The 21,890-nt window shown below is 34.3% G+C and overlaps 2 protein-coding genes across 3 annotated transcripts; one reads left to right on the top strand and one right to left on the bottom strand.

Annotated features, from left to right (window-relative positions):
• The first annotated feature begins 1,348 nt into the window (after positions 1–1,348).
• Positions 1,349–4,954, top strand: LOC110736956. The gene is made up of 2 exons (XM_021917295.1): positions 1,349–2,222; positions 3,576–4,954. Exons 1-2 carry the CDS (start codon positions 1,656–1,658, stop codon positions 4,215–4,217), a joined length of 1,209 nt encoding a protein of 402 aa, XP_021772987.1. The 5' UTR covers positions 1,349–1,655; the 3' UTR covers positions 4,218–4,954.
• Positions 4,955–5,152: 198 nt separating this feature from the next.
• On the bottom strand, positions 5,153–20,379 carry LOC110736955 (branched-chain-amino-acid aminotransferase-like protein 1). 2 transcript variants are annotated; one of them, XM_021917293.1, is made up of 20 exons: positions 20,192–20,379; positions 19,556–19,654; positions 19,365–19,436; positions 18,379–18,471; positions 18,061–18,198; positions 17,286–17,344; positions 16,610–16,712; positions 15,442–15,630; positions 15,218–15,318; positions 14,526–14,580; positions 14,335–14,421; positions 13,897–13,948; positions 13,195–13,280; positions 12,371–12,424; positions 12,064–12,147; positions 11,378–11,449; positions 9,579–9,659; positions 6,935–6,970; positions 6,705–6,849; positions 5,153–5,474 (listed from the first exon to the last, which is right to left on the bottom strand). In XM_021917293.1, the coding sequence occupies exons 1-19, from the start codon at positions 20,267–20,269 to the stop codon at positions 6,724–6,726; spliced, it is 1,665 nt and encodes a 554-aa protein (XP_021772985.1). In that variant the 5' UTR covers positions 20,270–20,379; the 3' UTR covers positions 5,153–5,474; positions 6,705–6,723. The 2 variants fall into 2 exon arrangements, with proteins under 2 accessions (XP_021772985.1, XP_021772986.1); XM_021917294.1 differs by lacking the exon at positions 20,192–20,379 and having other exon boundaries at positions 18,379–18,437; positions 19,556–19,615.
• Positions 20,380–21,890: the final 1,511 nt, after the last annotated feature.

Below are 21,890 nucleotides of genomic sequence, written 5' to 3'. Positions count from 1 at the left end.
ATGAGTATAAGAAATCCAAAAAAAAAATATACTAAAATATATTTAAATGATATACAATAAATCAAATAATTAAAAATCTTAGGTGTTCGTTAATTATAATTAAATTAAAATTTGTGATACCTACCATTATAAATTGACACATCATACAACACAAACAAAATTTCGTACCAATAAAAAACCCCATCAAGCGAATTTTGTGTTAGTAATTTTGTGTTAATTTTTGGTCATCAATGGCCGGGTAATTTTTAGCTTAATTTTCTTAAAATGCTATATTTAAATTAGTATTTCTAATTATTACTTACATTGTATTATTTTGGGATACTCAACGATTATATGTTTATGTTTTATTTACTAAATGTTTTTTTACATGCGGATCTAACACATCATACGACACAAATAAAATTTCGTATCAATACAAAACCCCATCAAGCGAATTTTGTGTTATAATTTTGTGTTAGTTTTAGGTCATCAATGTCCAGGTAATTTTTAAAATCTTATGTTTAAATTTATATTTGTAATTATTAGTTACATTGTATTCATTTAAGATACTTAACGATTATTTGTTTATGTAATGGCATACGATTAAATGTTGTATACTTAATATATGGATGACTTTGGGCTTATATTTGGAGATGATGAAAAAATTTCAATGCATAGATTTGATTTTATATCGCAATAATTTTTCATTTATTGGTAAATATATTGATTTATTTTATATGAATGTAAAGATTTAATTTATATCAATTTCAGTTTGGCTAATATTTCACGGTTCAATTTATCCATTGATGTAGTAGGTTTGTTGTGGACGAGGTTGGTGATTCTATCGAAATAAAAGATATTGTAAAACAATAAATAATAATTTAGGATTTAAATTATTAAAAATTTATCATTTCACATTAAAGATTTTATATAATGGAAAAAATATCATATGTACAATTTATTTATATTTAATAAATTCATTATAAATTATAGTAAAAAAAAAAAATTAAACTTTTGTAATTTGGTCTGAAATTATTAAATACAATAAATCAAATAATTAAAAATCTTAGATGAAAAAACCGTGCATCGCACGGGCTTCTATCTAATTAAGGAGTAAATCAAGGAATTTACATATTCTAAACAATAACTAATAATGATAATGATAATATAATTATCTTTATTCTTTATAAATACAAAGATAAAACTCGCATTCTACTTGTGTAGCTGAACTATATAACCGGACTCAATTTTTGTCCTCCGTTTGAGCGTGTGCCTAAGGAATGATAACGAAATTAAATTTCAGTTATACTTTCTCCTAAATAACAAGTCAACTTCATAAACTTCATTACTCGTAAATAAGTGCGCCATAAATAAACCTTTTCCAATTCACAAACGTAATAATTAAATTCAAGATTATAAATACAAGATTTATTATATATACAACATTTTTGAGAGATCATCAAGCTATAATAGCTAGGTATTATGTATCATTTCTTCCCAAGAATCTCTCCAACTCAAGTTTCTTTGATAGAATATAAGAATCTTATTATATAATATTTCTCCTCTTCCTTTATATTCCATTAATATTTTATTTTTTTTGTTGAACTCTTTTTAGTCTTCATTGATCTTATAGTTATAATTTCTCTCTTTCTTTTTCTTCAAAACCAAAATTAATCATGAAAAATCAAAACCAAGAACAACAAAAACCTCTTTTTCTACCACTACCAAACAAATTAGTACACAATTTCATGAACATCATTCCATACATTCTTATTTTTGGTTGTGGCATAATTATTGGTACGTCTTTTTCTCCTAGTAACATATTTCCGGTAGATATTGGTAATCTTTTTGTCACCGTTAAAGTCTTTAACACCACAAGGGATTCTTTACTACCACGGCCACCACCACCGCCCCCGGGATTAGAAGTAGAGCGAGGCAGCCCACCCCCACCATCATCGCCGCCACTCACATTGCCACACCATCACATGGAGGATGAAGAGTTGTTATGGAAGGCTTCAATTGTGCCCAAAATTAAAGACAAGAAATTAATGCAAAGAATAATTCCGCAACCAAAAATTGCATTTTTGTTTTTAGTACGTGGCGCTTTGCCATTGGCTCCTCTTTGGGATAAGTTCTTTCTTGGGTATGAAGGTTTGTACTCCATCTACGTGCATGCTAATCCTGTGTATAATCAGAGTTATTCAAAGGAATCTGTGTTTTTTGGCCGAAGAATTCCTAGCAAGGTACAAGTTCGATCTTGTTCTTTAACTGTTTTTACGTCTTCTTTCGTTTCTTTTTAGTTGTAACATTATTTATTTTTGCGCTATTCACATATTCAACTCAATAAAAGTTAAAACCGGATATATTAAGTTTGCGTATTGTCATAATATTGTGAATTGTCGAGCATTGAATACAAATGCATGAATGTGATGATGAATCGTAAATTTAATTGAAGTTTAAGCGTTTGAGTTTTCCCAGCATTTTATTAGCTGAGGTGTTACATATATAATTAATTATATTGATCATGCAATAATGATATAATTTATGTTGATTTGGAAAATAAATTCACAAGTTTGTACTCGAACACTAGCATTATTGTTTACGCTGCATAATAAATGGTTGAAAATCAGGAGCATTTTCAAAGGAAAGCTTTTAAATCCGTGCATTAATTTTTGGTTTTCCACGTTTTTTTTGGAAAGTTAGTATAATTAGTATTGGAAATTCTCATTATCGTCAATGGACAACCAGCGAGATCTGAGTTTGACATTGCACGATGATTTTTCCAACGTAATATATATAACTATAGACCTATCGATTTGATCATCAAGTTTTAAAATGAAATTAAAGTGATTTCAACACGTCTAAAATAATATTGGCACTCCCACTTATGAGTTGTGACATTGTGACCTGAGTCAAGTACACTAAAATCATAGTGTAGGTTTATCAATAATCAACTTTATTGAGCGAAAAAAACTAATTCTAAGTATAACAAGGAATTGAAATAGGTTATTGCATGACAAAGTTTAGAATTTATGCTCTAAAGAATGATGAGAAAGTATGTTATAAATTTGGAGCTTTTTGTTTATGGTAATTTTGGCATATTCTAGCAGGTAAAGCTATATTTTTCATCAAGGAGTAAAAACTTTTCCATGTACTTTGCTTAGGTTCTACTCTTTTGCACAACTAAAAAAGCAATTTCTTCTGTTTGTCTTTGGAATTTTGGTCGTCCATAGAAGCCCCCCTTGCTTGTTCAATTCCTTTCTTCATTTCAACTAAAATATTCTAACACATGCACTTTTTAACATAATTCATTCATTGAAAGTTAGAATGTGAGCTCCATTAGCAAAGTAAAATGATACATATTCTTATTAATCCCAAAATAGAAATAATTTTATGTTTTCGAGCTTTGTAAAATGCTAAAAATATAACGTTGAAATAATAAAATGTTAAGACAAACTGACTCGCACACTCTGTGTTCATTTACATATGTTTAATTGTTTATATATTAGTATCAATTTTTTTAAATCATGGCTTAAAGTCGACAAAAATTTACGTACATTTGTGTATATGACTTGTGGTTTGATCAATTGTATCAGGAAGTGCAATGGGGCAAATTCAACATGGTTGAAGCTGAACGTCGTCTACTAGCCAATGCCCTCCTTGACCACTCGAACCAACGGTTCGTTCTCCTGTCGGAATCATGCATCCCATTGTACAACTTTTCCACAGTATACACCTACCTTATAAATTCCCAAAAGAGCTACATTGAGGTTTATGACAAAAAAGGCGGTACAGGCCAAGGCCGTTACAGCCTCCGCATGTACCCTCACATTCGACTATCCCAATGGCGAAAAGGGTCTCAATGGTTCGAGATGAGTCGTGAGCTAGCCCTTGAGGTGATATCAGACCGAAAATACTACCCCGTCTTTGCAAAGTACTGCAAGAACTCGTGTTATGGGGACGAACACTATATACCTACTTATGTACACATCAAATTTGGGAAGGAAAATACAAATAGGACAGTTACTTGGGTTGATTGGTCTATTAATGGACCTCACCCTGGTCAATTTCAGAGGCCTAGTGTTACACCTGAGTTATTGGAGAAGTCAAGGACTAAATATACTTGCGAATATAATGGGAAGAAGACTAATGTTTGCTTTTTATTTGCTAGGAAGTTCATGCCAAGCACCTTGAATAGATTGTTGATGTTTGCTCCTAAAGTTATGAAATTCGGTTGAATCTTTGGTTCATACGAAGTATATTGATGTAATAACTATAAAGATATTGTGTTTTGAAGATGAGGAGAGTTGAGAATTTTTTTTATTGAGCCATGATTGTATACGGTTATGTAATGCTCAATACATTCTTTATAAATGAAACCTAATAAAAAATATTGTTGTTATGCTGAGAATTTTTGTATATCGGATGGTACTCCTTCTGTCCCTATATAGTTGTCATGCTTTTTTTTTTTTTAAGGTAAAATAAAAGGCCCTATCGGGTCAGAACCCTTCACGGATCAACCCGGCATGAGTTAGCGAGCTAGACAATTTGGGAGATGGGGGGAAGGTAACATAAGGGAATCCCACCCCCCGAATTGTCACTAGTGGGGATTGAACCAAGGTGCTCTCCTTTCCACTAGACCAAGCTAAGCTTGGTTAAATAGTAGTCATGCTTGCAGTAAATAAATGTTTAATACACACAAAACGTAGATGTTTGAACCCTTCATACCTGCCTACCTGGCTTAGAAAGTTGTTCCAGTAGAGAAGTATGGGCTTTTGCAACAAACCAAGATGTTCTTAAGCCTCCGGAACAGAAACTAATTAGAAAACATCTGTCCCAAATGCTAATATGGCAATTGAAGCTGTAGAGATATATGCTCAATTGCTCACCAATTAACCAGGCAGCCGCAGGTAGTAGGCGACTGACAATGGCTGCAACACAAGAGCGCTAACGCAGGGGTAGCTAATGAGAGTATGAGATGCTAACCCTGTGCTACTGGCCTTGCATTGGGCACTTACGGGAAGTATACATTTAAATATCAGCTATCAAGAAAAAAAAAAACATTACTAGGTTAATAGGTTGGGCACCAGTTGCTGAAGCATTTAATTAAGAATGAAGCTATCAGGATTCAGGACTGTTGCATGGTTTCATTTACAGTGTTGATGCCACAAAGGGAACAAGCTACTTGATTTAATTTAATAACATTATAAAACTTCATAACAATTACTCCTTCGAATCGATGCAGCTCTAATCTGATTAGCATCTGTTATAATACAATAACTCAGTTTATAAACATGGGCAAACAGGATAGCTCTTATTTGATTAGCGTCTGTTATAATACAATTTAACTGAGTTTATAAACATAGGCAAACAGGATAGATCCTTCCTTGATGATCTTGTTTATTTTTGTGCAGCTTCATACTTCGTTTGCCCTATAAATGGGAATCTGACCTTCGCTCTGAAGAGAATCATATTCATCATCAAGCTATCAATTCCTGCAGTTTGTGAGTCAAGCTCCTTAGCATCATTTCAATCTGGCATTAGTTGAGATTTGAGAACCCAACAGACCAAACTTGGCCTTTGACATTGCAAAATTCATAAATAAATTTGGCAAAATTAACAAGGATAATCCCAACTATTGATGTTCTAATTTTGATCTCAATTACGTTTTATCTCTAAATTATCCCAATTACATGAGTACCCTTCTCAAAATAGTCTTCCTTTAATGGTTACCTGTTAAACAAGTTTAAAATGTTACATGTCAAGTTTTTTATTGGCTTGCTTTTTTTCTTTTTTTCTTTTTTTTTTTATAATCTGATTCAATTTGTCTTTACTTTCCTTTTTTAAAAAAAGAAAAATTAGAACTCTTCCTTCTTCTTTGAGACTGCAACACCAAAGCCACCACCATCAATACCCACATAACCACCCCTCCATTGCCGCCGGAAGTACACCCCTCCAAACCATAGTCTAAACTTCATAACATGACTCATGGCCTTAGCATGCACCATCCTCTGTATATGGGTTTATTTGGTGGATGGGTAAAAAGGAGACACATTCTTCAAGTGGGAAAATCAAAACCTTGGTGGCAACCGCCAACTCAATTGAATTAACAATCCCACAAAATCAAAACCTTGGTAGCAACTCAACCGAATTAACTATCCCACAAACCCCACAAACCTAATGCTCCAAACACGAATTAGAGTTTAGCAACAAAATTTCGATTGCTAACAAGCCAAATGACCAAAATTTATCCCACATCATTTATCATTCCAAGAACCAAACAATTGATTACATTGAACTAACTCATCCCTCGATCATTTATTTATTTGATTGTTTATGCATATATACTTGCTTCTTTTTTGGGGTTGAAGATGGTGAATGGTATTTTTTTTTATTTTTTTTTAAATTGAGGTGATTTGGTGAATGGTGAATATAACAAAGTGAAAGTTTAGAGATTCAGAGCAGCCAAAGAAAAAAAAGAAAACAAAAGGAGAGAGAAAGAAAGGCAGTAAGATAAAAGAGTAGATGGCTAAAACAAATTAACTGCTCTTTAGGTGACAAGTCATTTTAGTTGGGATTATTCAGAGTTAAAATATAGTGGGATTAAAATAAGAACTCCAATACTTGTGATTATTTTTATTAATTTTTCCTTTGAAATTTCGAAGGTAATCACAATCAGAACTTCTAGGTAAAAATTAGCTTACCAGGACGGCATATTAGCATACCTTTTGACAGAAGTAATCATTATTTTTTATAGGTGGGTATAGGCACCCCGGTCTCTTCTGTCAGCTTTTGGTATACATTCTGCAACCTTCGTGTCACAGGTCCTACCTGCCCCTCTCCAATCGAACGCCCATCAATCTTCACAACCTGTCAATAAATATCCCATAAAGAATTTACACAACATGGCTCGAATAACTATATAAATTCATGGTGCACTCATGACAAAACTTACAGGGCTAAGTTCACCCATAGTTCCAGTAGTCCACACCTGCAACAAAAATTAGTCACTGAATCAGACATAGAAGGCTGAATCAGGAAGAACAAACAAAATAATAACATTTTTAGAACCACACATAAGAAAATGCATTCATAAGCTTCTTGGCCTAATCGAGACCACATTAGAAGAATTTTGCTTCATAATAAGCATACATTGTAATTTAAGTGCATAAAGATTATACTGAACACCAGATCCTCTGCTCGTTGTCCTAACAGACAACTCTTTGCTGGATGATTACAAAATAATAACCGGTCTATGCATTAACAGCCATAAAATTTAAAACATTTGCCATATGCCCTAGGGTAAACACAAATCGGGATGAGTAGAAAGATGACTGGAAATATTATCACCACAACATATAATTATTTAGGCATGATTATGTGGCGAAAAACAACGTTTGCTACAAAGATTTTCAACAACCGTCTCATGCAGAGACTATAAACCAAATCCAGCTTTATAACATAGCATCATTAAATTACCATACTCCCATTGCTTTCTTAGGTCATATTTCTTGATAGTTAGTTTAAAGTGCTCAAATAGAATACTTAATACTATGAATTTTTAATTTTTAATTTTTCATACATTAAATAATCTAAAAAAAGTATTTGAACAAAAAAAAAAATCATAAGTATGATCCATAGTGCTGATTAATTCCAAGCGCCATAATTCATTTACAAGCTACGATGTATTTGAATAATGCAAACATTACCACTTTAAAAAATAAATAAAAAAAAAAAAAAAAAAAAATCACATTATTAAAACCAAAAACAAAAAATTTAACACCAAATAACATTGACCAGGTATGATTAAAATAGATTATTATGAACTGTCACATTATTAAAAAAAAAAAAAAAAAAAAAAAAAAAAAAAAAAAAAAAAAAAACACTATTATACATACATGTTAGTTGTTCCTTTTCTTGGCCTTTTTTTTCCTCTCTTGGGAATATGATTAGTCAGAAGAGTGTCAGTGGTTTTATCATCCTAGCTCCAAGACCTCAGCGAAGCTCCGGGGGTAGACGGTGCGCCTTGCTAGGGTAGGGTTGTAAGGGTGAGGATTGCAGGGGCAGAAATTTCCAGCCAAGGTATATGGGTGGGATCGCTCTTGGACATAACCAATTGTCCCTCCAATACGAAGTTGCGCCCACAACAGAAGCTCTTATCCATATTATTTTTTAAAGCCTTGAACATTGGAGCAACTGTTTCCCTTTATCTAGATGAGTTGAAGTAATTGTGTCCTTCAAACTTGCGAAATTGTTGTGTAACAAAATGTGGTGAATGATTCACCACACTACTGTAGCAAAACAGTGGATTCATGAGGATCCTAAACATGAATCGAGGACGCAGCTCGTGCCACAACATGTTGGAGGCATAGGGATGCAAGAAATTTGAAGATGATATTCTTTTTAATGATAAATTGACTTTGTTTTCCCTTGTATAAACATGATATTTGTTTGCATCCATATGCCTCATACATGTTGCGGCACGAGCTATGTCCTTAAATCATGTTTAGGACCCTCATGGCCCCTACTGTTCTGCTACAGTAGTGTGGTGAATGATTCACCACATCTTGTAGCACAACAATTTTGCAAGTTTAAAAGCCACAATATGGGCTTGGGATATTTACTTTAACTTCTCAAGGTGAAGGAAAACAGTGGGTCCAATGTTCAAGACTTTAAAAAATATTATGGAAGAAAACTTGTTTTGTGGGCGCAACGTCGTATTGGAGGGACAATTAATTATGTGAGGCAGGAGCAATCCTCACCGTGTAACCTAGGGAACTCCCCACCACTCACCCGTGCAACCCCCATCCCAACAGTGTACCTTAGGGGTTTCCCCCTCCCCCTTATCTAAGGCCCACCACCTACCCCAGAGCCCCGCAGAGGTCTCGGATCTAGGATGATAAACCCCCCGACGCTCACAAATCCGACTAACCATATTCCCAAGAGAAAGAGGAAAAAAAAGGCAAAGAAAAGGGATTCCGACAGGTATGTATAATAGTTTATTTTACTTTTTTTTTTGTTTTTAATAATGTGACTGATCATATGTTTTATTAGTCTACAGTTGAACAATAATTTGACTTAACAATACTTTGTCAAGATTATATTTAGTGTGAAATTTTTACTTAGCTTTTGTTTCTGATTTTTGGTTTTTAATAATGTGACTGACGGGCTAGGTAGCAATAAAGGTAAAGCCTTTGCAAATGATTGTTTTCTTGTTATATTTGCATTATTCAAATACTTCGTAGCTTGTAATTGAATTATGGCGCTTATTTAACGTTTGAAAATTTGAAAATTCATATAGTATTAAGTATTCTGTTAGAGCACTTTAAACTAAATATTAAAACGTATGACCTAAGAAAGCAATGGGAGTTTTGTAATTTAATAATACTATGTTATTTAATGCATACTATCAATATGGTAATTTAATGATGCTATGTTATTTATTTTAATGATGCTATGTTAAGTGCATATCTTGCAAGGGAGACAACGGGGAATTGATTTCTAAAATGATTCAGAAAATTAAAAAATCATTAAAATAAATACGGAGTAATTTAAAAAAAAAAAAAAAGGCATAAGATCAGTAAGCTAGAAATTAAGACCTCATCTGCAGTATGAAATTCTGAGAGACTAAGTCGTCGCTCCTCTAAGACAAAACCTTCCTTCACCACAAGGTCCATGACCTATACATATAAAAAGCCAAATGTTAACATTTTACAAAGGTCAAATAAAACATAATAGCAATGTAGTTAAGTCATAAGTCTCATAATTGCTACACTATTGTGCAACACTACTTATTAAATACGAAGTATGATAAATTTACAATAACTTTTTTGTAAAGGGAAGAGGGGGGGTTATCTCACTCACTCCTCCAAAAGTCAGAATGCACAGTGCACTCAGCATATATATAGATGAAGAACATTCATCAAATTTCCAATTAATATGCACAGTAGAACATGGAGGTAAGCAGTAGGACTCTGTTCGTTTTTTAATATTTGCAATGCTTTGACTTTTGCACTACTCACATACTCTCTTTGACTTTATTTTTTTTTTACTGTTATAAGATGAATAGATGTTATAATGTAATATATCATTGGATTAGCTACAATGTCTATATTCATAACTTCTTTTTTTTTTTTTTTTTTACAATTTTTACTAATAGGCAATTAAAGATATTAAAAGTTATGTCTGGACAGATGTGCCGGTCAAAGGTGATGCAAATATCAAAAACGGCGGAAGTAGTAAACTAATAGCACCTATAAGAGAAGTGCAGTATAAGGTTTATCATATATATTTTGCATTGTGAATGTGTGTTAGGCTTGGCTGAATGGCTGCAACATTATTGGAAGCAAACTTCATCTCCTACTTTATGCCCCTTTAACTTTGAAAACCTCCAGAAACATATAGACCCCCAATAACACTTTTCTAATTTAGACATGCTTTTCTACACTGTCTAAAACTTTCAGTCAAGACTTGAAACTCATAAGACCGTACTAATGTTTTATTTAGATTCTTGTCCTTAATATCAATAATTGATAATAATAACTACGGGTTTTCTTTCTTTTTTTTTTTTTTTTTTTCCAAATTTAGACCACAAAATTAGACACCTAAAGATGAATACATCAGTAATATGAGTATAAGAATAATAAGAAGTATTTATATTAAAAAAAAAAAAATTAAATAAATAAAAAATGATTGTGAAAATTGGTGCATATCAGTTAAATTTGGGTTTTGGACCAAATTAATCAATCTGGTACATTTTTAGGACACCCCAAAAACCACTGAGATACGTACCATAAACATGAGGAACCCAAGAATGAACTTCAGTACACCCCAAAAAGACGAAGACATATAAGTGATGATGATTAAACACATGACTGATTATAGCCAAAAAAAATTACCTCCTGAACCTTAGTCTGTCAACCCACCCATGGTATTCTTTCGAAATTGCACTTGATCTACTAATAGTGAAGAAGCCGCAAATCAATTTATCAGTAACAAGTTATAACACTCTCTTTTCCTACTTTTCCTTACATGAACTCCCCATAAGATACTCTCTAACCATCTATTTCTTACAGGTGCCCTCTCCTGAGTATGTGTATCCATCGTACCAGTAACTACCAAAAAGGAATGGAGATAATACTATATCCTATATATTTATATGTTTACCATTTATAGAGAACAATCCAGAACATAGTGACCAAAAGGTTAAGCCTATGAAACTAGGAAGCAAGTGCAGAGATTGACATGGAAAATACTTAATTGAAATATAGGCAGGAGTAATCCAAGTCAGAGCATCACAGAAAAATCCATTATTTATGCTCAGCTTAAAACATGCTAAGATGAACTGCATCCAACATGCTTTTGGGGGGGGGGGGGGGAGGTGGATTACACGACTTACAGTAGCTCGAGTTATTCCAGGAAGACAGTAGTCTGCATGGGGTGTCAAGACTTTGCCTTTTTTCACCATGAACTGCAAGATGAAATTTAAACAAGCTTATATAACAGCAGACTGTATATCAACAATTCAACATAAAGTACATCTTTTGCCAGAAAAGTAAACATTTTATTTTATAGGCAAGGGCCCACATCCAGGAAGGAGGGATTGGTAAGGGGAAGAGTTCCTGCATGCATAGGTGAGAACACCCATCACGAGTTGTGAAAACTTTTGGAATTACCAAAAATCCAGTGCTCCCCAGGAAAATTTGTCGTATTTGCAACCAGAGCTTCAGAAAGCATAATTATCATTAATTAAAAAAAAAAAAAAAAAAAAAAACATCTTTACATCCAGATGGACATGCATATTTAATCTGGTGATGGAAATTTTTTAGGTATTCGCACATCCATAATTTGCATATAACAGCCATATGATCCACATTACAAGTTACTACATATGAGAAATTTTGTGAACTGTTCGTCTGCTTCCAAATGTGAATGGACAACCTTCTTTCTTTCATTTTGGGGTGAGAGAGGTGTGGGACATCACAAAGAGCCGCCATTTAGAATTATCTATATTTTTTTTTTTTTTTTTTTTTTTGAAGGTGAATGGAAGTCAAAATAAGTAAATAGATAGAAAAACAATCTCACAATATTTGTTGCATTTGTTTCAGAAACATATCCATCCTTGTCAAGCATTATGGCATCATCAGCATTTGCATTGTTCCCTTCTATCTGCATAAAAAATGGGCTACTTAAACTTATACATCTAGGAAAAAAAAATGCATTCAGAACCATCAACAATTTTGTAAGCCCTAAGCCCCTAACTCATGCAACGCAAAAAAAAAAAAAAAATTATAAAACAGTAGAAAAACTTTATGAGAATTATACGGGATCTTGATGATGTCATTGGTGAAGAACTACAATTATTGCAATTCATGCAAACAAAAGATACTACCTTTGCAAGTATGTTGTTCAGCAGGTTGTTGTGGTGGATCTTTGAATCCAAATTCTGCAAATCCCATAAAATAGAAAGGTCACATAGATTGTATATACATTGCTATCAGCTTGAAACACTTGCAACTTTACATCTATACGAGCCAAATTTGTCATTTACATACATTATAAATTGAATAATCTAATTTAATAATTTAGTTGACTTGCAAAGCTTTAAAAAGATATAATAACAAATAATAAAAATCTTAAATCTCTCATCATAATCAATTGATGAAGATACATGAATATGTACTTATCACAAGGCCTAAATGCCCTGAAAACATTACAAAGTAATTAACAACATGAAGTTTCATGCATAACCTTGTAATTTTTTAATATCATGTTTGCCTAGTAAGGAGACAGCCATGACGATGATAGAACCAGAAAAGGAGGACCTAATAATCTTAACAGTCGGTACCAAAAAAATGAAAATGCCTGTCCAAAAGAGCTCATTATGAAAACTGAAAAGAATAATTTATTGAACGTGTTAGAGGAGCAGTATACTGGCAAGAGTATTCAGCACTTCAGCAGTCAATAATGCTGGGGCCAAAACTGATCAGCAGAGCTGCCATCATCATCCAGTTCAAGTTTATATTGCTTCTACAAACTATATCACAAAGGCCTATAATACTCCATTCTTATGTTGTAAATGCAACATATAACTTGAAACATAGACCCTACCACCAGAAAGCCGAAAATATGCATGTAAACTGGATAAGCAAAGCTCATATTAAAACACACTCAAACAGTAACTACTTTAAGAACAAAAGAAAGCAGAAGTCTTACATTTGGAGAATTACGGCGGGTTGTAGCAGTAACTAAAACTACACCCTTGGTGTTATCATAGACAGGTGGCTTCCATTCTGCAAGAACTACAAAAATAAAATAAAATAAAATAAAAGGAGAGTAAATGATTAGTCCTTAATCTTGGATAATGGAAGCTACACATTGAAGGCTCTCATTCTAAAAGACAATCTTTAGAAGAACGAAGAAATAAAATACATGTTTCATAAACATAACATTATTGATACAAAAAAATGCGACCAATTACTCTTGCTATGAGTGCAGTGAGCAAACATGAGGTCTGAGTACTACTCTCTCTATGCCACAAAGTTCCTTACTTGCCTAAAATGTTAAAACTTTGGCTCACACAGTTTTCAAAAGAGTGACAAATATTATGTGATGGAGAGGGCAATCAAACCTATTGCACACCTCAGAACAACTGTCCAAAGACTGACACTTGGATCACAATTTTATAAGATTCCTACCATGACATCACTTATCAACAGCACTTCTGTCGTCGGATGAGGCAAATATAAACTTCAGTATGCAAGGCTCAACATGGTGATACACACAGGGAGACAGGGAGTAGTCAAGTTCATGTTATTAGTTGTTGATGTAAAAAATTTAGGTTGCTCAATGGACTTCTCCATACACTTATCTAAGCTAGTCAAAATTTCAAAAAGAGTACTAAGCTAGTAGAGCTACCTATTAAGGTGCAGCCATAAAGATTGAAAGCAGGACTCATTCCAGAAGTCACCTGCACATATCCAGAGAACAGTTTTTCTTCAGTAAAAATAGAGGTGCATCAAAAGCAGAACCAGAGCATCTAACGTCAATTAAGAGTTTTGGACAATATAAATCTAATTCTGCCAAGCCTAAAGTTTTGAAGCAGTAAAATTACAAAGGAAATCTTTTCAAACATTACACCACCATGTCTCAATTGCAATCGTAATTACACCACAGAGAGGTGCTAAGTTGGTTGAAAGTGTATCCCATCTACAGTTGCTAAGAATACAATCCTAGAAAGCATTCCATACAAGATTAGTAGCTATGATCCTAAAGTTGACAGCTACGTTGTCTACAAACTATCTCAACTTAAACATCTACACAACAAAAGGTTAAAGAAGAAGAAAAAGAAATTACCTTCTTGCCGCGAGTTAAACTTAGCCGTATATGAGAATTATCAAACATGCCATTCCTAATAAGAGTGGTGAAGATAGCTTCCTTGACCTGTTATAAAAAGCCTGTAAAATTGCCAGATATTGAAAGCAAAAAATTACAGAAACAAAAGGCCCTTGGAGAATGTTTAAATAGTTCCACCACAGCCACCTCACCTGTTCACGTGTTGGAACATTGCTGAAAGCCAGGGCTTTTGCTGAGTCAAACAGTCTGAAGAAGATTTGTGTGCCAAACAAGTAAAAATATTACATGAAGTGGTGGAAACAAAAGAAAAAAGAAGCAATAACAGTAGCCTATTTACCATGAATCTAACATATATCTACATAGCCAATGTAACATATGAAAATAAGGATTGGCTAAAGCAAACATAGAATGTATCAATGTTACAATAATACAGCAAATTTCTACCTACAAAAAGCTTAAGAACAAAATCAGGAATGAAATATGGGGATCAACTTTGCTCACCTGGGATTCATTGAATTATATTGTTTTTAAGGCATGATACAGGGTTGATGGATATATCAAAGACAAAAAAGATAACAAGGAGGTAACACAGTCTCCAGAAAGATAATATTCAATGAATAAAAAGATTGTCATACTGAACAAAATGATCACGTCCAACGTCAGTCAAGCTACAGTCATGTTCATTAATCTGATCCCCAAACAGAGAAAAACCTACATACTAATAAGGCAACCATGGCTTAATCTGAGCACAGTTTTATATGGTGACTTCCCCCCTTTTATATAAGTATGTTAATATATTCAAAGAACTCTAATGACAACATGTATCATTTGGAAAAATATAGTAACTACCAAATCAGTTAAAAAGTAGATTGTCTGTACTGACCTATCCAAATGCTCCTCAAGCTTGAAAATTTTTCCTTTGTATATGCGGAGTCCTTCCCAAACAGAATCACCTCCTTGTACCACTGAGTCTAGAACTGAAACCTTGAAAAGGCAATAATACAAGAACAGGCAGTTAACACTTATATTGTTAACACACAAACAAAATGTATAAAAAAGAAGCTATCCCTGAAAGCCCCAAGTGTTACAAAGCAGAACACGATTTACCTTCGCACTATCACGAGGTAGAATCTCATCACCAACCCATGCAAGTAACTTCTCATTCGCTGGAACAGGAAGACTTGGAGGGGGCAAGGGTGAGCTAAGAAGGGGATATGACCGCTTAAGACGACGCTTGAGAAAGTTGTAGAAGGGTAGACATTGTTCCAGCAAGTCATAAAGAGAAGAAGGGAATGTCTGATACATGAAAGCAGAAATAAATTACAAAAAGAAAAGGAAACACAAAAAAAGGTTAACAACAATAACAATTAACAAATCCATCAGCTTCTGTCTCCAGCCACGTAAGAAGTGAAACTAAATTTCATTCTCAAATTTTTTAGTTATCCTATCTCCCACCCAATGAAAGAGGAAATTTAATATGAAAATCCTTAAAGCTAAAATTATCAAAAAACATATTACTATCTAGTCAAGCCAAATTGAACTTTCAGGATAATTATCTACTGGCTACCTTGACTTTATCTCCAAACCACGAAAATGGAAATTAGCATGATATACACTGACATGAATATACAAAACCTATAAACACTCATCAAGTTCTTCCTTGACACAAAATTCTAGAGAGCATTTGTAAGGACATTATTATGACAGGACATCAAAGATGCATCTGGGAAGTTGATAGGCTCAGAGTTCTCAGACAATTACAAGATGAAGATAGGGCTGATAGAGTAATAGGTGACATAATTTTAAGACAAGTAATGAAGACATGTAATAAAAGTCACAAAGGGGATGTACTGTCACCCATATACAACAAGGAGCCAAGGTAAAATAATTAAGTGCCCTCAAGCTATCATGCGACAATTTGTCTACAAAATCAAGCAAAGTCCAGAATTGCTCAGGATTATACAATAGCTCGAAGGAAAGAAAAGGAACTTAGATCTTCCCTTAGAAATCCTATAGTTTTTTTCTTTTGAAGTGCACTACAAAATTGTTAATGGAATTTTAGATACTGCTATTATGTTGGAACTAATAATCCATCTGTATTGTTAAATAACTCATCATCTGTGTTAAAAATTGAAGCAAATCTTTGACACTAATTTCAACCCCTCAAATGATTGCTTTCATTAAACTTCCAGAACTTTGATGTTACATTTCTTAGAAAGAAAACACCGACACAAGTTTTATAATTTTCAGTAAGTAAAGAATGGGTCAACAAAACCTTGGGATATCTGTGTTCTGTTTTGAAACCAGTTGATTTATGCACACTTTCATACCACCATGGAGCCCAGACACCGTCTATGTTCTTTGGACCAGCATTCCATCTGATGAAAAAAGAAAATTATTTAAATTTTGACTACCTATAAACTCAAAACCACAAAATTAGCCCAAAAGAAAAAGAAATTAATATGCATGTGCTTTTTATTTATGAGAAATCATATGCAGTAAGCCAAAAGTGAGGCTGGGATTGGAGGTGGATTTACAAGCCTTAAGCATAGAAATGGAACTTGAGAGGCCAATCTGGTAAGAGTTAAATGCAATAAATCCATTAAACTTTAATTCATAACAAAACTAGACTAATGGTATTGAGCAACTTGTATAAAACAGAGGGAACATCTGCATATACAAGACTAATATGATTCACTATTAACTAATTCCCAAGCAAGGCCAAAGACATTAATCTCATTGAAGGAAGTGCTCTAATACAGCATTTGTAAATGGAAAAAATTTCAGTAATTTTTTGACAATCAAATAAGATATAGCCAAAGAATTTAAGTAATTAACTAACGATCTGAAATTCATGGGTCTGATGAGATGAAATGCCTAAAATATTCTCCTTCACAAAACACTACAGCTATATGAACAGAGGACCAGAAGAGTTCATGCATGTTTCTCACTTGAGCATTGCAGGCTGAAAAGGAATATTCAGGTCCTGGCAAAGACCACGTAAAGCATCCTACAGAAACAAATCACAAAGACACCAATTTAAATTAAAGATGAAGAAATAGGAAGCAAACTTCCAACAATCAAACAAGACATTCTCATAACAACTTGAGAGCCAAAATTGAACCTTATCTTACCAAATAACCAAAAAAGAAAATAAAATACACATAACATTGCAAGTAAACTTTCACCAAATACTGAATACACTTATGAGCTTTATATACTCCCACATACTGTAAATTCAGTTATATACTGGGACACTAAAGATGATGCTAGAGTTTATTACGGAATATTTAAGCAATCTTTTCTTTCACAAAAAAGCTTATTTTAGTAATCAGCCAAAACACCAGCCACTATTACAACCATTCAACACCTTACTTCCTTCATCTGTACAAGCGTACACAATGGAAATTAAAGAAGTACAACGACACAAGGTCGAACAAAATATGATGTGCAGTAAGAAAAGTCGTTAGAACAACATACGATGTAAAAGATTTTATAATCCATCATGGACAAACCTTTAATAAAAATTAAAAAAAGTAAACATCAGAGCAATATAGCCATATAGGAGCATAGTATAAGATCAAACTAGAAGATATGGTTTTAAGTCCGTCATTTATCATTCATCTGTGCAAAGCACAATTTTAGAAAAAGAAAGTGCACTATATATTCTACATGCAAACCAAATATCTCATGATTAAAATACTACTGAAAAGTTTGAACATTAACCTCTGGATCTCGTTGAAGATCTCCAGCATCAATGACAGCAGGCGGATTTCCTAGATCACAGAGCTCACTGTATATGGTGACGAGAGCAGCTAAACCAATCTCGAGAAAAGTTGGGGGCACAACCTTGTCAAAGGATGACTAAGAGTGAAACATACAGATAGTTAGCACATTTAATAATAAAACAATTATTAGTAGAGATGCAAAAACAAATTTCCTACAAGTAGCTATTCAGGCACTTCACGTGATGATGATTTATGCATACACACTACTTCAGAGAAAATTAAACAGATTTTCATATAAAAAACAATGAGAACTCACCAGAACATCCATTGGATTTCTTATTAATATGAAGTGCTTTCCTTTCTTCATCAAATCATCTGGCAAGCCAGGTAGCAGTTGTTTAGACATGTGCTGAAACCAAAATTAGGCTATTTTCATATACAAAAAATTGCCCTAAGCTTCAGCAAGTGTTCAAAAAAATATAGTGCTACAAACTATCATTTGGTGAATCTTCCAGATGATCAAGGCAGCCACCTTTGCTCTAGTATCGAGTATAGACTATACCAAAGGTCTAAATATTACAAGATGATAAAATGATCAATGAAGTTTCATCATATCCATGTACAGATGTACTATTTAGTAGGGTCTAATGGATTTCCTACATTCATTAAAAAAGGCATCATTTCTTTGTCAAACAAATTTATACGAGATATCAACAAGAAATGGTAGTAATCAAATAACAATAACTATAGCTAGTTTCAGCTAAGAATGTGGATAAAATGGATGTAAATTACACAGAAAGAAGTGATATCCTTGAACACATTAGCAAAAAAAAACTCTTTGTCAAATGGTTTGGAATGGAACCTCACTCGAAGCTTATATGTCCTCAATTATAAGGCCTTGGTATTTGGATTCACATGATACCAAAGTGGTTCACTCTTCGGTCATGCAATAGCTCCTTGACACAACTTAATTCTTGTACTTCCTCAGTCCCAATTTTTTGTTTGTTTCAATTTAGTTTGCTCCTTCCTATTTTTGGCAAGGGCCTACTAAATTATTAAATAATTCTTTCTTAAACCACTAAAAGTTAGGACCCCACCCTCTCTCTCATTCAATTAAGATAAATAACCCAGTATCTTTCGTCACACCTACTTGATGTGAGAGTGGTGTGTCAAGCATGCACGTACAACAAAATTATTTCCTTAAACATGTTTAGAAACCAAAATAAAGGTCACTACTTTCACAATATCTTTTATGTGACATTCTTAAAAGTCATCAAGCGCAACTAGAAATGAGATAATTACCTTACAAAAGCGATATTTTTTATTTCCAGGAGCATAGATGATCTCATTCACAACCTTTTCCCCATCAGATTCCTATTAGCAATAAAAAATACAATAAAACATGTTAGAAGTAAAGAATAAGTAATAAAAGTTTCATTTGGTTTTGGTGTGAAATTAGTGATTATACGTAGCACTTTTTTACCATTACATACCATGTTTGACAAAACCTCCTCCCGGTAAGGCCGCTTTGCACCAGTAACTTGAAGAAAGTTCGCATAAAGGGGTTCATCAAGCACGTCAATATCATCCCGCTATAAAAAAAACGACAATTATGATAAATAAAGCGAACACTAGACATTATAATTAATTAGCACTAGTTCATATACAGCACATAAAATAGCCCCGGCCACACACGCGATCGAGAAAGGAATGTTGAACCCCTTATAATAATATAAGCCCGCGTAAGGTTCCATCACAAAACCATGGCAATGGAGGAGTAACTCTGTAAACTTAAATAATACCCTCCGTAACACCGTAACTACAAAGTAATTAATCTTTCCTCTTCTCCAAAGTATTCAATTGTCCCAAAACATAATGACATGAAATTGAACAATTAGCTAATTTGCACACACAAAACCTAGGGAAAATCGCTTATACTATAATCATTTCAGCATTTTTCTGGTAACAATTATGACATTAACAGATCAAAAGAATTGAACATTTTAAATAAATCATGCAAAATTAATTAAATTACAATGAATTATAACAATTCATGAAATATAATTGCGCAGAACACAGAAAATGATGAAAATGTGAAGAAATAAAAAGGGGTGAAAATGATTGATTACTTGAGCGAAGGAGTACATGAGACTTGTGCTGAGAGATCGAGGAGCAGACCATGAATGAATCACCTCAACTTCCGCCATTGATGAATGCTTCGTCTTAGTTAATGACGATGATTTCTGATTGTTTCAATGTTTGGAATTGCTGGACCCGCTTCAGTTCATGACAATTATTTTGAGGCAATAATCAGATTCACCTATTTTGTCATTTTGTTTGAAGTTATATCTGAATTTATTACCGTTTGACTTTTGTGTAATTGACAAAGATCAACAGTCGAAGATCAAATATTTTAAGGTAATATTATCTCCTTTTCATATTTTTTGTAATTTTGGTTATTATCTGTGAGATATAAAATATTCTAAATTTGCAAAAAATATAAAATAGAGGTAGTATGTGTAACTACTATTTCGTATTTTAATTTTAATAAATTTTAATGTAATAGTTGTTTCGGGGTTTTCTGATGTCCTGCGGGAGAGTTACAATTCCGAGACTGGAACCGGACGCCTGTACCTGCAAAACAAACGGATGCTCCGGATGATTGGAGATCCGCCTCCGACGGTCAAGTTAGTACTTGATTAAGGAGTAATTAATGCGGAAATTAAAGTGATTGGGTCTCTCTAGGTGAGAGTGTTTAATGTGTGTAATCTGCTTTTTAGCGTTATCCCCCTTAATGAGGATTAAGGGAGGTATTTATAACCTCGGGAAACGTGTCAATCTAGGTTTAGGTTAACCTTGGGCTGATTGGGCTTCCCTCGGAAGTTGGGCCTAGGTGACCGGTTATCCCAAGTGTCATGGGAAGGACACGTGTCGTGTCGTAATTGGTCCATAGTGGACGGATCATTTCTTGACACGTGGCAGGCTCCTATTGGCCCATGTGACGGACACATGGCGGAGCCTGATTGGTCCACTTGTCAGATGGTGATTGGTGGGGAAAAATCCCCTAATCATTTGCCCCTCACAGGTGGCACGTGACTGGTCACGTGTTACCTGTGACAGGTATCGCCCTGTAACAGGCGACGGCCTGCTACAGGTGTCACTCGGCGAGAGGCCGAGAGATTCTCCCGCCAAAATTTTAAATTCTGGAAGTGACCCTTCGCCTTCTCACTTCGCCTATATAAAGGAGTGTTGACTTCGGTCATTTTCACACTTGAAAACTTTGTGAGAGAACATTCGGACCCCTGAACTTGCTCTGACATTTTGGACCCTTTCTGCCTACCGCCTGCTCTGACAAGCCGACTGCAAGGGATTTTCAGAACTTCATCAATCGTCACTCGTTCAGGTAACCGTCGGTTCTCTTACTCTTAATTTTCTCTTTACTTTATTCTTTTTTGAAATGGCACCACGGAAGCACACGACACGACCTAGGTTAGTGATCAGCCGGTCACCGGGGACGGCTGAATCTAGGACTAGGAGTGCCGCCTGCCCTTTTCTGGACCCATCTTTGCCCATTATACAAAGTCCGACTGTATCTGTGTCTATGCAGAGCATGATGGCCAGAACAAAAAAGACTGCCAGGATCTCAAACTCAGACGACTCCTCCCACAGGGTGCCGATTAGTGAAACATCTGACCAGGCGCCAGATGTGGAAGTGAAACAAAGCGGCTTGAAAGCCGGCAGTTCTGAGGGAGGAGTCAAAGTGACCCCTTCCCATTTTACAGTTGACAATTCTTCATTCTCTTCTGCTCCTTTTAAAGGAGAGGAGGC

The sequence above is a fragment of the Chenopodium quinoa genome, unplaced genomic scaffold, assembly GCF_001683475.1.
Source record: "Chenopodium quinoa cultivar QQ74 unplaced genomic scaffold, ASM168347v1, whole genome shotgun sequence".
Lineage (NCBI taxonomy): Eukaryota > Viridiplantae > Streptophyta > Magnoliopsida > Caryophyllales > Amaranthaceae > Chenopodium > Chenopodium quinoa.
The sequence above is the reverse complement of the archived record's forward strand: the minus strand, read 5'-3'. Positions and strand labels throughout refer to the sequence as shown.